Below are 17,805 nucleotides of genomic sequence, written 5' to 3'. Positions count from 1 at the left end.
ATGATTCCACTTAAATCCAGCAAGTAGAATAGTCAAATTAACAGATAGGGAGGGTAGAATGGTGGTTACCAGGATCAGGAAAGGAAGAAAGGGTAGTTCTTGCTTAATGGGTACAGAGTTTCAGTTTTGCAAGATAAAAACATTCCAGAGATTAGTTTCACAATGATGTGAATATAGTGTAACCCTATATAAATGTATTCTTAAAAATGGTTATGATGGTAAATTTTATGTTTTTTATACTTTAAAAAAGTTAAAAAAAGGGGGGACTTTTGGTTTTCAGTTCTACATGTAAGAGCTTGGCAATTACCACTCTATTATAAATGTAAAAAGCTAAACAGACTGAAGAATCAACAATTCTCTTGGATCCTTAAGAAAGGGAAAAGCACAGGGCAAGATGCTGTCTCCAAAACCAAAGAGACAAACAGATGAATACAGGGAGTCGTGGCTTATCTGAGCAGAAACTCAGTGGAGAATGCTGCTTGAACAGTGCTGCGGCGGGAAAGTCTGGACCACCTTTCGTGAAATGCTGGAGGCTCTATGTAGACAAGTCCTATGCCAACAAATTTGATAACCTAGATGAAAGCTGTCTACAGACTCAATACTTATAAGATTTCAACAATTTTTTTTTTTTTCAGAAATGGAAAAGCTGATTGTCAAATTTATATGAGATTGCAAAGGGGGCCCAAATAGTCAAAACAATTTCAAAAGAGAAAAACTTAAAGGACTCACACACATACCAATTTCAAAACTTACCACACAGCTACAGTAATCAAAACAGTGTGGTACTGGCAAATCTAAGGTTAGACATATATTAAAAATGAATTGGGAGGCCAGAAATAAACCCAAACATTTATGGTTAATCGATTTTTGACAAGGGTGCTAAGACCGCTCAATAGAAGAAAGACGGTGTCTCTTCAACAAACACTGCTGGGATGACTGGATATCCACATGCAAGTAATGAAGCTGCTGCTGCTCAGTCGCTTCAGTCGTGTCCGACTCTGTGCGACCCCATAGACCGCAGCCCACCAGGCTCCCCCGTCCCTGGGATTCTCCAGGCAAGAACACTGGAGTGGGTTGCCATTTCCTTCTCCAATGCATGAAAGTGAAAAGTGAAAGTCAAGTCGCTCAGTTGTATCCGACTCTTAGCGACCCCATGGACTGCAGCCTACCAGGCTCCTCCGCCCACGGGATTTTCCAGGCAAGAGGACTGGAGTGGGGTGCCATTGCCTTCTCTGAATAATGAAGCTGGATCCCTACTAATACTAATGCCATACAGAGAAACGAACTTAAAGTAGATCAGTGATAATACAAGAAACTATAAAACTCTTAGAAGAAAACATAAAGATAAGTCTATTGATCTGGTCATGGATTCTTAGGAATGATCAAAAACATGAGCAGCAAAAGGAAAAAAATAAATTGGATTGGGGGTGATGAACATTGCTCTGCAATTTGATACTTGTAACAGTTGTATAATATTGTGAATGTACTAAGTGCCACTGAATTGTAGACTTTAAAATGGTTACAATGGTAAATTTTATGTTATGTATTTCAGCACACACACACAAACACAAAAGAAGAGAAAGGGATGAAGCAGTCTTTGGGATGAAAGGCAGGATCCATGATATGACGCAGCCCTGGCAAGGTAGACAGAAAGAGCAAGATGAAGTCTTGATGCCTGATATCTTTCTGCCTCTGATGCTCTGAGGGTTGTGAATAGTATCTGTCCTTATATTTCTGAGAAACCTATGAATCCTTGCAGTAAATACTGAGTCATTTGAAGCGAGTCACTGTTTTCTATAATAAAAAGCACTGTGACACATAATTCCTATCACTGCCTACGCTCTTCTACTCATAGAGTCACAGACTGCTTATGCATCGATGACTAGTGAACCCATCCTTCTAAGCCAGGCCTTTCTCTGATGTTTTAGAACTTCAGCTATCTCAAGGATCAGCATGTTTTCTTAGTAGTCGCCAACAAACCTCCTTATCTTTGCCTCTGCTGACTTGGGAAGGTAAAATTAGTAGTGTGCTTTCCAGTGCTGTTTTCCTCCCTGCCAACAAACACTTTTTTGCTTTTTGAAAATGTTAAAAGCTCAACATACCTGCCACTCTTCCATGCTGTGTTACCAGCAACTAAAGCTTCATTTCTCCTCCACCTTGGGATGTAATACTAGGAGTACAGGAGATACTATCAAGGAGTTAACTATTGCCATTACAAGGAGAAGAATTTCTAACCAAGAAGAAGTAAATATATTCACAAACACATTCACTTATTCAACGAAGGATCTACCAGCTACGAGACAGTGGAAACTGTGCTGAACATGGCAGAAGAGGTCACCACGGAGCCGACATTCTAGTGAGAGGACGGACAGACAAGGAAAAATCAGGCGTGATTAAAAAAAATGCTGTAACAGGAATTACCTGGTTGGGTATTCCCATAACTCTATACTGATTACAAACACGTGGTGACTGTCCACACACAGAGTCGGCTGCAAATTGGGGTCTTTGATTTCACAAAACAACAACAACAACAACAAAATTTAAGATGTCTTTTGGGGGACTTTTGGCTCACAATTCACAGTCTGATGAATTGGCAGATAGTATAGTGCCAATCTGGGCATAGAATTATTCTTCTCTCCTACTAAGCACATAAATCCAGTTCTATATTGGAAATCTTTTAATTCATAAGCAGATTTCTATTACATTTTTTTCTCAGATCAAGTGTTTTTATAATTATATAAAACTATATCCCAGTTCCTTCTACAGAATTCACTAGGAAATTTGCAGTTTCCAGAGGATCTAGAGAATCAGGGAAGACATTAAACCTGTCTTCTAAACCAGGACTCAGTGTGAAATATGACTATTTTTAGATCCTTTATTGTTTAGGGGCTTCCCTTGTGGCTCAGCTGGTAAAAAATTCCCCAGCAATGTGGGAGACCTGGGTTTGATCTCTGGGTTGGGAAGATCCCCTGGAGAAGGGAAAGGCTACCCGCTCCAGTATTCTGGCCTAGATAATTGCATGGACTGTATAGTCCACGGGATCGCAAAGGGTTGGACACGACTGAGCAACTTTCACTTCACTTCACTTATTGCTTAGACAACGAGCTCTCCCTTGAAAGGACAACAGAACGTTCACCAGTACCTGCACATTACTATCTATACACTTGGTATGTTGTTTCTATACTCTTTAGAACTGACCTAATATACAAGGTTCCCTGGTGGTGAGAGGGTAACAGACAGGAAGGCCAGTGGTCTCCAAATGGAGGAAACAGGCTGCAAGACTGACATTTCTTATCTCTCTCTTAATTGGCAGGAGGAAACCAACAAGTGTTGAATTTTTTCCCCTTCTCTATACAAATTTAACTTCTATGCAGAGTACATCATGAGAAACGCTGGGCTGGAAGAAGCACAAGCTGGAATCAAGACTGCCGGGAGAAATATCAATAACCTCAGATATGCAGATGACACCACCCTTATGGCAGAAAGTGAAGAGGAACTAAAAGCCTCTTGATAAAAGTGAAAGAAGAGAGTGAAATAGTTGGCTCAAAGCTCAACATTCAGAAAATGGAGATCATGGCATCTGGTCCCATCACTTCATGGGAAATAGATGGGGAAACAGAGGAAACAGTGTCAGACTTTATTTTTTTTGGGCTCCAAAATCACTGCAAATGGTGATTGCAGCCATGAAATTAAAAGACGCTTACTCCTTAGAAGGAAGTTATGACCAACTTAGACAGCATATTAAAAAGCAGAGACATTACTTTGCCAACAAAGGTCCATATAGTCAAGGCTATGGTTTTTCTAGTGGTCATATATGGATGTGAGAGTTGGACTGTGAAGAAAGCTGAGCGCTGAAGAATTGATGCTTTTGAACTGTGGTGTTGGAGAAGACTCTTGAGAGTCCCTTGGACTGCAAGGAGATCCAACCAGTCCATTCTAAAGGAGATCAGTGTTGGGTGTTCTTTGGAAGGACTGATTCTGAAGCTGAAACTCCAATACTTTGGCCACCTGATGTGAACAGCTGACTCACTGGAAAAGACCCTGATACTGGGAGGGATTGGGGGCAGGAGGAGAAGGGGATGACAGAGGATGAGATGGCTGGATGGCATCACAGACTCGATGGACATGAGTTTGAGTAAACTGCGGGAGTTGGTGATGGACAGGGAGGCCTGGCATGCTGCGATTCATGGGGTTGCAAAGAGTCGGACACAACTGAGCGACTGAACTGATACAAATTTAAAAGGAGGTATATTTTAAAATTCTTTGTTGCCATGATGACACCTGGCTCCACCTGAACTTTTCTCAAACCTTGAGCTAACCAATGTGTTTTTCTTATGGAAATGTTTGTCTTAAGCTATGTTAATGAACTATGTATTTACCCTAGACTCTTTCAAGTCGGTTCCACCTAAGATTCTGAACCTATTTGACAAAGCTGTATGTTTTACTCACACATTGTTCTCCTAATCTAATCATTTTATGGCCTGGGATGACTCACCTGGTGCCAGTGTTATCTCAAAACGTACGTTGTGGGTGAGGGGCCTGGTGCCACTCTCAGTTTTGAGAAATCTCCTTTCTATAATTAACAGCTTGCTAGTAGCTATATAAGATCCATCTAAAGACTAGCAGGGGGGCACTTTCTGCCCCCTTCTGATGTCTATGTCAGAAGCTTTCTCTATCTCTTTTATACTTTGGTGGTAGTTTAGTTGCTAAGTGGTGTCTGACTCTTGCGACCCCATGGACTGTAGCCTGCCAGGCTCCTCTGTCCACAGGGATTCTCCAGGTAAGAATACTGGAGTGGGTTGCCATTCCCTTCTCCAGGGGATCTTCCCAACCCAGGAATTGAACCCAAGTCTCCTGTATTGCAGGCACATTCTTTACCGACTGATCTCCAAGGGAAGATATCTATACTTGACACTTTAATAAAACTTTATTACACAAAAGCTCTGAGCGATCAAGCCTCGTCTCTGGCCCCAAATTGAATTCTTCTCCTCCAGAGGCCAAGAATCCCGGTGTCTTTCATGGTTCAGTAACAACCTTTCAGTGGCTCAGATGGTAAAGAATCTGCCTGCAATGTGGGAGATGTGGGTTCAACCTCTGGGTCAGAAAGATCCCCTGGAGAAGGAAAGGGAAACCCACTCCTGTATTCTTGTCTGGAGAATTCCATGGACAGAGGAGCCTGGTGGGTCACAGTCCATGGGATGGCAGAGTCAGACCTGACTAACTGAGCAACTCAGTCAGACTGAGTGACTAACAAACAAACAAAACAATATACAAGCAAGTGTCAGAAATGAATAGAACTTGTCAAATGGAGCACAGGATATCCAGTAAGTGCTATCATGCAATACATCTTCCACTTTTCAAAAAAGCAGAGAATTAGTATGGACTAACAGAGCTTGGATCACACAGAATTTTTCACTATATTTACATATAACTAATTCTGACACTAACTGGAATGAAAGAAATTATAGTAGATGTTAGGAATGGAGAAAATACCTGGTAGTTCTAAGCATGTGGGGGGACGTATGGAGAGAGAGGTGGCCCTAAAACGGGAGAACAGAGTCACATGGTTCTCTCCCCAGAGATCATCAGCATCAGACACAAGAATCCATACCTAGGGTATGGGAATGATCAGCTCCCTTATTATAGAGCTCTGTCTTTCACACAAGTGCCTCAGATAAAAAGAAATACTGGAATGCTTCATAGACAATGGATTTAGAACTCAAAAGGCCCAACAGTATTTGTTAAAAGGATCCAGATGTTTTAAAATCTGGGTACAAAGTTGCTTTAAATCCCGCACCCAGTTGACAGCTTCAAAGAACCCTGATATAAATGGCATATCCGAACATAATGCATTACAACAGGACCCATTATCACACATACTTTGGCTACACAGAGGATCCGATCTCAATGCTATAATGCACATGCGTAACCCTTATAGGAAAAGTCTGGTAACAAGTAGGCTAACAGTTGCTGGTGTGTCTATGCTCCATCACCAGCATGATGTCACTTATATAGTGTGGCTATATCTTTACCTTCTCCATCTTTAGCACTATTTAGAAGAAATGTGTGTGTGTGTGTGTGTGTGTGTGTGTATACATGATTAAAGCAGAACAACAGATATTTGAGAACTGTTAATATGCCAAGTACTCTATACTAAGCATTTAGGATTAAACACAGAAGCTCTTCCTGCCCTTGAGGAAATTACAGTCTAATGGGAAAGATGGACTTTAAACAAAGAATCAAGAATAATTAAGCAGATAATTACACATATGTAAAGTACTACAAAAAACATAAAGGAATGGATCACACAGCAAATCTCTACCAGTCTGGGAACATCTAGGAATCCTCCCTCGCCTTCCACTGAGGAAAGGATGTTTAAAACAAGATGGAAAGGATGAGCAGGATTTTTCTAGAAAAGGCCTTAGGAAACACAGGTAGACAATATGAAGACAGCAGGCATATTTTTGCAGATGCTAAGCCCCTTGCCAGGAACCATTATATAATCAAGATCAGTACAGTTCAGTTCAGTCGCTCAGTCATGTCTGACTCTTTGTGACCCCATGGACTGCAGCATGCCAGGCTTCCCTGTCCATCACCAACTCCCGGAGTTTGCTCAGACTCATGTCCATTAAATCGGGTGATGCCATCCAACCATCTCCTCCTCTGTCTGCATTGCTAATCAAGATAGCTGTTGACAATAGCTGGTGATTCTGATGGTTCAGTCAGATACAGGAGTTGGTAGGATGTTCTGTCTTAGGACCAACTACGTCATCTGGTGTTGCCAGAAACAAAAACATCCCTGAGCCCGTGAGCACCAGGAAGGCTGCCAAGCAGGGTGGCTGCCCAGTGGAAATCAGGGCCCAAGAGAGAGAAAGGCAGGTTTAGCAGGACTCTGGCAAATGTATTGAGACTAACAGGAGCTGGGTTTCTTACAACTCTAGAGGTTACACACAAGAAGAGGAGAATGCAGAAGGAAATCTGTGATGCTGGTTTGGAGACACTGGTGCAAACTCATGGTTTTCAACACACGTAGCTGCTAGACACGGAAATGCAGACACATGTGAGAGAGAAAGAGAAGGGAGGGGAGGGAAGAAGAGAGAGAACAAAGTTTCTAAGTGTCCACTGAGAGGGCCTAGGAGCACTGACGAACTCAGGAGCAATGTAGTAATTTGTACTCAGGTCTTGACTTCTAATTATCATTCTCCACTAAAAGACAGTTTAGTGAGTTCTTAGGCTGCTACAAGTCTGAGGATAAAATAAGATGGACCTAGAACATCTTTGTGTGCCATAAACAAAAGGATGTACTCCAAGAATGATGAGGTTATCTCAGAAGGACGCAAGAGGCAGAGGCTCTTACCTAATCTGGAACAGTGTGAGGACAATTTAAAATAACGAATAATAATAATTAACTACAGTAGGAGTTTAGTGGTCCATATCGAAAGACAGACAGACAGAAAGAAAGAAGAAAGACAAGAAGGAAGCACAGAAAGAAGGGCAGGCAGCTTTTCCTTACATGAGAGTCTCCAAAAAAATGTAAATGGGATAATGGAATTTTCTTTTTCTTACTTATAGCTTGTCGGGTTACATACTTCCCTGTGTGTGTGCGCTCAGTCGGGTTTGACTCTTTGCAACCCTAGGGTCTGCAGCCCGCCAGCCTTCCCTGTCCATGGGATTATCCTGGCAAGAATACTGGAGTGGATTGCTATTTCCTGCTGTAGGGGATCTTCGCGACCCAGGGATTGAATCTGCATTTACTGTTGTCTCCTGCATTGGCAGGCACATTCTTTACCGCTAAGCCATCTGGGGAGCCCCCAAAAGAAAGTCTAACATTTAATTAAAAAAAGAAACCACATCTCAAACAGTAAATACATACAAAAATGTTCATTCCTTCTGACAATGAATGCAAATTAGCCTTAAGGCATCATTTTATACCTGCCTGGCTTTTATTATAGTCATTTGTTTATCTAAATGAAGGTTTGCTTTGTAATATGATAACTAGAAAGGGGTTATTCTTTGTTTTCTAAGCACTGTTATATAAAATGACTCATAAACTCATAATCCTTATAAAAACTCTAGGAAGAAGATTCAATTATTTTTTTCACTTTACAGAAGCAATTGAGCCTTACAGACTTAAGCAGCTTGCCTGAAGTGACACAGCTGAGAAGCCATATAAGTGGGCTATGAACCCAGGCAGTCTGGCTCCCAAGCTTTTAACCTCTATGACAAGCTGCTATGATATTTATACAGGGCTGAGGTACTGAAACCTGATACAATCCTTCTGAAGAGCAATGAGGCCATGCCATCCTTACAGTCATCACATCCTCAGAGTCTAATTATAAATTGATGAGAATTTATCCTAAGGAATGGTACATTCACAAAGATATTCTCTATTATGGAAACATTTTAGATGACCAATAAGGAAATGGGTTAATTATGATTCATCAACTTGGCAGAATATTCTACAGTCAGTCATTTAAAAATGGAAGTTATGGAGATATATGGAAAATAGGGAAATGTTTACAATACAATATTAAGTTAAAGAATACAAAGCATATGTATACTGGGAAACATGTAAACATTGTCTGTACATAAAAGGAACAGATTAAAAGGTAAAATCTTAAAATGATAATAGCTGTTAGAAAGGGCTTCCCTGGTGGCTCAGATGGTAAAGAATCTGCCTGCAATGCAGGAGACCTGGGTTCGATCCCTGGGTCAAGAAGTTTTCTTGGAGAAGGGAATGGCAACCCACTTCAGTATTCTTGCCTGGAAAATTCTATGGACAGAGGAGCCTGGCAGGCTACAGTTCATGGAGTCTCAAAGAGTCAGACACAACTGAGCAACTAACATATGCCGAAAGCCATGGGATAATTGTTTACTCTTTCAAACATTTTTATGATGTTTACAACAACAAAAAATAGAAATTAAATACTCTCCCAACATACTCTGTTAACACTAGTCTAGAGAGCAATGCTCTTCATACTTTCCCAACCCTCCTTATGTAGGAGATTAGTGGTGATCATGTCCATTTACATGGAAACTTGTTATATATTTTAAAAGACAATAAAATAATATATATTTTATAATGCAATATAATCGAACACACACACAGCTAGAGGACACACACTGCAATATCTATTGAGGCTATCTCTAGGTAGTGAGATTACAGGAATTCTTTCTTTTTCTTCATACTGTTTTTGAACTTCATGTTATACACAGGTTGCTTTGCTCAGTTGTGTCTGACTCTTCACGACCCTATGGACTGTAGCCTGCCAGGCTCCTTTGTCCATGGAATCTTCCAGGTGAGAATCCTAGATGGGTTGCCATTTCCTCCTCCAGGGGATATTCCCAACTCAGGGATTGAACTTGAATCTCCTGAGTTGGCAGGCAGATTCTTTACCACTAGTGACACCTGGGAAGCCCATTATACACATGTGCTCATTTCTGATAACTTTGTAAAAAGAATTGTATTGGTAAGCTATTACTAAACTAACCTATTTAATAATAATATACTTTGGTAACCAACTTTATAATATCAACAGAAAAACAGGATAGTTTTCTCATATCATTTATTCTATACTCGGAGTTCACTAATTCTGTCCTTTTGGTTAGACTCATCAACAATTATATCTCATGCTAGTAATCCAAAGATGATCAGTCAACAATCTACCTACTTATAGTTTATGTACAAGTCCAACTCTTATACACTCAAATCACTGACCAATGAATCCATATCAAGAAGGAAATGCCATTCATAATGACTTAATTTTAAGGATTTAAATATGTTTTCCTTAAAGTAATACTTTTTACTGTTAACTTTAAAGCCTAGTAGAAAAATCTTGGAAAGTCATATTCCCTAGCAAGAGATTGGTAAGAAAATAACCCTAAATTATTAGTGAAAGTGAAGTCGCTCAGTTAGGTCCAACTCTTTGTGACCCCATGAACTATACAGTCTGTGGAATTCTCTAGGCCAGAATACTGGAGTGGGTAGCCTTTCCCTTCTCCAGGGGATCTTCCCAACCCAGGGATTGAACACAGGTCTCTCTCATTGCAGGTGGATTCTTTACCAGCTGAGCCACGTGCACAGAGTCTTAGCCATTGGACCACCAGGGAAGTCTCCCTTAATTATTAGGTAGAAATATATAACCTTGCTGCTAAGTCGCTTCAGTCGTGTCCAACTCTGTGTGACCCCATAGATGGTAGCCTACCAGGCTCCCCTGTTCCTGGGATTCTCTAGGCAAGAACAGTGGAGTGGGTTGCCATTTCCTTCTCCAATGCATGAAAGTGAAAAGTCAAAGTGAAGTCCTTCAGTCGTGTCCGACTCTTAGTGACCCCATGGACTGCAGCCTACCAGGCTCCTCCATCCATGGGATTTTCCAGGCAAGAGTACTGGAGTGGGGTGCCATTGCCTTCTCCAATATATAATATTATCACCAAAAATAAATGATGACTTTCAGTAAGTACTTTTAAGACAGTTTAACTGTTTTATTTTAAAATTAGGAAAAATCTTGAAATCTGAATATACTCTGAGGTTGAGAAAAAACAAATATCAGAAATCAGGAGAAAGAATAAATGAATAGAAAAGAAGGAAAAATAAGAGCCAAAACTTAGAGGGCCTTAAGAAGAAAAAAATAATTCCAGAATAGGAGGAATTAGATTATAAGCAAATTTTAAGCCCAGCACAGTCAATAAATATCCATAGGAATAGATTATGATGATGACAAAGGTTAAGCAATATTACATCTGCCAGGAGGTGGGACTATTAGGGAAGAAAAGAAAATGTTATAGAGTATAGCAAAAAACCAGTTATATTCAAAACTAACTGAAGTCTTTCAAAAATGGAAGGAATTTTATCTATTTGGCATGGTTTTAAAAATGTAGGCCTGTGTAAAGGAATGGATACTATGAACATCTGGTATGTTCTATCGTATGAGTATTAAAGTGGGCATCTAAAATGAGAAAAGTCCTAAACATGAGAAAGCAGACTAATATATTCACTGTCTCAGATCTGATTGGTTAAAATAGAGATCATTTCATCCAATCTCATCCCGGCATACATGTGGATCAAGGATAACGTATAACACGGTTCTTCCTCTCCTAAGTTATTAAATGGCACACAGAGGCAATGGAGCCATGCTATCCTGAAAGTTTTCTCCCTTTTGCCTATGCCAAGCATGATTTTTATTCTTTCAAGCCATTTCTTCCTCAAAAGAGTTCACCAAAGTTGTCATCCTTCCTATCAGCAGCCCCACTGGGCTCTGATGAGTGACATCCAGACATTTAAACTCAAAAGCTGCTTCAGAAGGGAGTTATTAAAATTCAAATGAGCCGGGCATATTGAAGAAGAAAACACTCGTTTGCATGCACACCTCCGCGTTTGGCCATCCCATTTAGACCCACAGAGCAGGGTCTGGTTTTGTCTTTGTAAATGGGCTTCCGAGGCGGAGGTCAGCCTCCCACGGCCCCCACTCCTCTGGGGTCATCATTAGTAATGTGTAAGGCTGAATAGATTTTCCTCGGAATCTAGTCAGGAAACCTGACAAAAAGGCAGCCCTCTCCCACAACCTGAAAATGCCAAAAATCTGATTGGTAATAAGGCATTTTTTAAATACTTCATTTACTTGTCTTCAAATAGCTTTAATAGCAAGATTTTACACAACATTTCTGATGTCAATTTCACCTGATGTTTTTCAGTTTTGGAACAGAATATTTCCTATTGTATCATGACAGACCAATCATAAAAATGTTACATTTTATCAAGAATTTTCCACAAGATTCAGAGAAAATTCACTTCTGCTAAGAAATATGAATCTAGGGAGCAAAAGGAGACTTTAGTCACTAGAAAAGGAGTCTGTGTTTCATTTGGTTTAAGAATCTAATAAGATCTAATAAGAAATATATCATGGAAAAATCTCACATTAGCATCATTTTAAAAGTTTATAAAATATCAGTGAGCAAACAAAAACAAGCCAACAAAAAACTAGAGCAAAAATATATGTTCCTAGAATTATTCTAGCCATGGGAATTTTAGATGTTCCTTTAGTAAGAATTCAATTTCCTACTAATGGAGACATCTCTGCTACAATATCTACTTTAAAAAGACTTACTTTATGGCAATATATAAACAACTCCATATTATGTGTGATAAATGGCATGGTCATATATACACATATCTTGTGTGACAATGATGTAACATTATACCAACTTTTACTGAAGATATGAAAAGCAAGTTAGCATCCTCACAGCTCTAGGATAACAGCACAATTTCTGGAACTCCGGAAACTAAGGGAAATTTATGTCCAAGCTATGAAAGTAGTTTATAACTTGGAAGCTCCAGGGATTACTGTACCCAATAGAAACTTAGACATCAAACATGACCTCTAACGTCCCTTCCAATGGTAAGATTTTATTCCTCCATGACCTCCATTAGTCAAATTTTCTTCCTCTAGATGTCTGCATTTTAATTTGTTTAAAGACTTTTCCCCTAAAATCTGGATGAATTTGTTGTAATACAGGCATCGGTTTTGCCCAGACTGACACAATCAGCCCAACGAAGAATGAAACTAGCAAAACATCAATGGAAGGACATTGCATAAAACTGGTTCCTGAGCCACAACACACTCAGTTTGGATCCATTTTTTCCTCAAAGCATAAATTTATAGATGTGCAGCATTAACATGCATTTACTTAAAAATTTATGTGGGATTATTTTGGCTCCAGTTAAAAACAAAAGCACTAAATCTCTGTCGGTTGTTGGTGGCAGCAACAAAGAATCACAAAGGCATTATTGCAAAGAAAAAGAACACAAGCTAGAATTAAGAACCAGAGCCAGTGATTCCAACCACATAGAGTGATCACACAAAGTTCAAGAAGACCTACCTCCAAGTCAGGTCCTGTAATACAAATGTGCGTTTTCTCTTTTTAGGTCACACTTGCTTGAAACTGACAATGAAAGTAATGCGCACTTATACTTTTGAAATGGCCAAAAGGAAGACTAGCTATTAGATTGGTAATTTCAGGAGGATACACAGTATGTATGTTTGTGTATCACTTATTTTGTAGTTGGTCTCCTAGTCAGCTCTACTGCAAAGATGATCTGGCAGGGGGAATGATTCACCCTTTCAGATTTGTACTGTTTAATCTACAGAAGCAAGCTTAGGGCATACAAACTTAACAGGTAGAAAGAAAGAATTCAAGAAATGTGCTCACTTGCCTTTTTTTCCTCCTGTAACGAAGAAGCCAATGGCTGCTCTAATAAAACTGCTTTCAGGCAAATAGCTGTAGTCAGTAGGCACTGTGGAGACAGAAAATGATCAAATTAACCATGAACCTGGCAGGACTAATGAAGGAAAGATGATGCTCTCATGCTGCCATATCAACCTGGAGACAAAGCGGAGATGTTTATGCCATTAATCTTAGAACAGTACTCTGTGGTTGCAACTAATTCTATTAGATTAAGTGGCTGGCCTTGAAGTAATCACTGAGACTATGCAAGCAAATCTAAAATGGTGGTAGATCTGGGAGGGGCTGGAAAAAACCATAGAAGGCGAAAATTGTACTGAAGTGTTTAAAAAAAAAAAAACACCACAATACCCTTTTCCACTTTGACATATCAAAAGAACTCCAATCCAGTGACCTCCTCTGTGTCAGCAAGGAGTCCTAAGCTGGACTTCTAAGCTGAGACTACCATTCTATGGGCTATCAAGGGCATCCTGAGTCAGATGCATGAACCACGGAAATACGTCCATTAGTATTAATGCTAGCCACTCTTATTTCATGAAACAGGGATCTCTATGTGACCAACACATACAAAAAACCAGATGTGCCTGCTGACCTGAAATAGCAAAGCAGTGACATTTATGCTAATTGAGTCCTGGGAGTTTCCTAGATTCTTTTCCTCCTGGTTCCCCATATTGTTTCATGAGATGGTTTTTACTGGGACAGATGGCTCCACTGGAAAATTCCATCAGAAATGAGCAGTTGTACTTTTCCAGACACACAGTCATTTTACTCCAAAGAACCTGAGTGTAAGATGATTCACTACAACTGACCTTGAATATATGTGGGCCAGACTATGTAGCCCATAGCATAACAATGACAAGCCTATGTAAAAAAGCAAAAGCCTGACATAAACATGCTACTTTTACCAGGACATTGAGAGACCACTGTCCTTCAGGACTAGCATTACCAAGGGTTTCCAATGACAGTGTTTTTATTTTCTTCTTCCAGTTTCAATATGACAGCTTCTCTGGTATCTCAGTTGGTAAAGAATCCACCTATAATGCAGGAGACCCTGGTTCGATTCCTGAGCTGGGAAGATCCCCTGGAGAAGGGATAGGCTACCCTCTCCAGTATCCTTGGGCTTCCCTGGTAAAGAATCTGCCTGCAATGTGGGAGACCTGTGTTCAATCCCTGGGTTGGGAAGATCCCCTGGAGAAGGGAACAGCAGTATTCTTGCCCACTCCAGAATTCTTGCCTGGAGAATTCCATGGACAGAAGGGAGGAGAATTCCATGGGCAGGGGAGCCTGGAAGTCTACAGTCCATGTGGTTGCAAAGAGTTGGACACAACTGAGCAACCTTCACTTCACTTCACGGTATGACAGCTTTTAAATGTATAAAGCTCATTATGTGGGGAATGCTGTGGAACCATGCCCTATTTCTATAGCCAAGGAGTGACTGAAGGCAGGGAAATAGTAATTACAGGGAAACAGCGGCCCACGTTTCTGGTAATGCTGTCGGTAGACTTCCTGTCAGGGGATATGTGAAACTAGGTTTTAATGAGGAATCTTTGGTACCTAAACCTCCCTGGCCTGAGTCCAAGGGAGCCAGTGGTCAAAATTCTATAAAGAGCAAGGAGCAGATATAGGTCCCAGTGTATTACACCGATGTCTTCCCCAGAAAATCTCCAAGTACATACATAAATTAAGCATGTGGGAACTGCAAAGATTTTTATTGCTTTTATTAAAAAGCAATAGAAATGGAAAAAATCTTGTTGCATTAAGACCTAGGATTTTAATTCCAAGGCCAAGGAGATGTACATCTTTTAAAGTACTTACCTCAAGTCTTTTCTCAATGCAGGGGCCAGAAGAACTCCAGCCATATGAAGAGTCTTTTAATGAAATATGAATGTTAGGCAAACTAGATTACATCTAAGCAAGTAAAAAGAACTCTGTTCCAGGCTTCAGGGATCTGATTCCTAGTTTCCGGATTTCTCACTAAGCTTGTCCCTATGTCATGTGATCTTTCTGAGTCTTAGGTTCTTTGTAGAATATGGTGTTAGACCCAACATCTAAACTGATCTCTAAGGGAGGAAGAGAGGGAGAGTGAAAAGGGCACAGACTTTGGCGGCTGACAGCTCTGATTTCAAACAGTGTATTTCCCACTTAACTGCTACGTAACCCTGGGCAAGTCAGGAGACTTCTCCATGGTCCATCTTCCTCTGACGTAAAAGAGGGACAGTAACACGCAGCCCCGAGGGTGGCTGTGAAAATTAACGCTCTTAACAAAGTAGATGGCCCCACGTCAGCACCCCGCCTTCCAGCTCCCGTGGTCTATGACTCCAATCTTACCCGAGGTTCTACTTTGATTTGAGGACAGAGTAGACAGATGAAGATGTCCTAGAAGCCAGATGGCATTTGACTGAAGACCAATCACCCCAGACACACTGATGACCTATGAATGAAATGTCAACAGTTCAACGATGGGCAAGATACAAATTCCACTCAATAAAAGGCCACACACAGAAGGTCGTTAATCTTTTATGAGGTGGTAGCTTGGCTGGTAAATGAGAAGTTGTACGACAAGATGTACTCTCCTCTGTGTGGTACACTAAATGTGGGACATAGAGGTGATCGATAAGTGTTGCTGAATGAAAGAATGAATGAATCTATCGGTCACGACAGGAGGGATCAGTGATTGTCTCAGATTTCACTGAGTCAGACTGGTCTGAAGGAGCTTCCAAAAAACGGGAAAAGAAAATCCAAAATGACAGTTGCTTAGGACTAAAACAGGTGTAAAAGTAGAGGAGATATTATTTGGTTCCCTTCTTTAAACAGTGCTCTATTACTATTTTACCATTCATAATATGATCTTTTAAATAATATTTTTCATTTATAGATTTTGTTACCCAAGTTATAGCAATTTAAGTCTCAGGAATTTTTCGAGAATATAGACATTCATACATGCAAAAGACAGTTTCTTCTGTTCCAGGATTTGTTTGCTTTCAAAGGCATGAATGACTATAACTCCTTCATGTGGTGAGTATTATAACCAGCTATATTTTACACACACAAAAAAAGACAAACAAGTATGCCAGGTGAAAGCCTAGGACACAAAGTTCTACATGTGGTAAGAATGCAACTATGCGGAAAAAATAAGAACGCTTATAAAGAAATATGACCACGTGTGAGTAGCAGCTGCTTCAGGCTGAGAGGAGCCTCAGTGATATTTTTTTCGCTTCTTCCATTCAATGACTGTCATGATGTTTTAAACAAAAATCTGAAAATATAAAATCATTTCTAAGCAGATGGACATTTTTATTCTTTAGCCAAGAATAACTCTGACAATTATTCACCCAAATACTTTTAGTGACATCTGAACTAGTGCCTCTTGACCATTCAGCTTAGCTATCTGCCCTACCCTTTGACTGCCTTCTATTTTTCCTTGTCTAGAGGGCCTGACATTCTTTGCAGGGTCAGGTTTTAATTTTTAAGAGAAACCAAAGCAACTTAAGTTAACTCAATAATTCCAGCTTTCTTTTTTTCCAGAGGTGGTGCATGTTGGTCAGCAAATACAGGGCCCTAAGCAGTTTTCCACTGCCCCTGGAACTCACCATGAATAACCAGAGATTTCCCCGTTTTCTATGTAAGACAGTTTGTATCATGAGAGAGAAACAGACAACAAAGGGGAATAAGGATTTGAAAGGATTTGAAATTCCACTTAAGGATTTGAAATTCTTCTCACCTGAGTTAAAGTTCTAATGACTTCATTAAGTCTGCCTTGAGACTGAGAGGACTGGATGGCTTCTGACTTCAGCTGAAAGAAAAAGGGGAAATAACCATTCAAAAAAGTAGATAATGATACACCCACCGTATGAGCTGTCAACATCTAAGCTATGGAATAACTTTTTCTTCTTCTTCTAAGTCACTTCAGTCGTGTCCGACTCTGTGAGACCCCATAGATGGCAGCCCACCAGGCTCCCCCGTCCCTGGGATTTTCCAGGCAAGAGTCCTGGAGTGGGGTGCCATTGCCTTCTCCAACGGAATAACTTATGTCTTTATATTTCAAAAACAAAAACCGTGAGCTCCTTGAGGGTAAGATCCGTGTTTTATTAAATTACTGATGTCCTAGGGCCAGCTCAACATTCAGAAAACGAAGATCATGGCATCGTCCCATCACTTCATGGGAAATAGATGGGAAAACAGTGGAAACAGTAGCTGACTTTATTTTTTTGGGCTCCAGAATCACTGCAGATGGTGACTGCAGCCATGAAATTAAAAGACGCTTACTCCTGGGAAGAAAAGTTATGACCAACCTAGATAGCATATTCAAAAGCAGAGATATTACTTTGCCAACTAAGGTCCGTCTAGTCAAGGCTATGGTGTTTCCTGTGGTCACGTATGGATGTGAGAGTTGGACTGTGAAGAAGGCTGAGCGCCAAAGAATTGATGCTTTTGAACTGTGGCGCTGGAGAAGACTCTTGAGAGTCCCTTGGACTGCAAGGAGATCCAACCAGTCCATTCTGAAGGAGATCAGCCCTGGAATTTCTTTGGAAGGAAGGATGCTAAAGCTGAAACTCCAGTACTTTG

General features: G+C 40.3%; 1 protein-coding gene across 3 annotated transcripts in view; it reads right to left on the bottom strand.

The window, feature by feature from the left end:
- Positions 1 to 17,805, bottom strand: part of FOCAD (focadhesin) — a 298,144-nt gene that overhangs the window by 23,428 nt on the left and 256,911 nt on the right. For all 3 annotated transcript variants that reach the window (XM_027964571.2, XM_042243479.1, XM_060409523.1), the window contains exons 33-35: positions 16,961 to 17,032; positions 15,568 to 15,670; positions 13,211 to 13,291 (exon numbers count right to left, since the gene is read on the bottom strand). In XM_027964571.2, coding sequence (XP_027820372.2) covers positions 13,211 to 13,291; positions 15,568 to 15,670; positions 16,961 to 17,032 — 256 coding nt within the window. The remainder of the gene's footprint in view (positions 1 to 13,210; positions 13,292 to 15,567; positions 15,671 to 16,960; positions 17,033 to 17,805) is intronic.

The sequence above is a fragment of the Ovis aries genome, chromosome 2 (assembly GCF_016772045.2).
Source record: "Ovis aries strain OAR_USU_Benz2616 breed Rambouillet chromosome 2, ARS-UI_Ramb_v3.0, whole genome shotgun sequence".
NCBI lineage: Eukaryota > Metazoa > Chordata > Mammalia > Artiodactyla > Bovidae > Ovis > Ovis aries.
The sequence above is the reverse complement of the archived record's forward strand: the minus strand, read 5'-3'. Positions and strand labels throughout refer to the sequence as shown.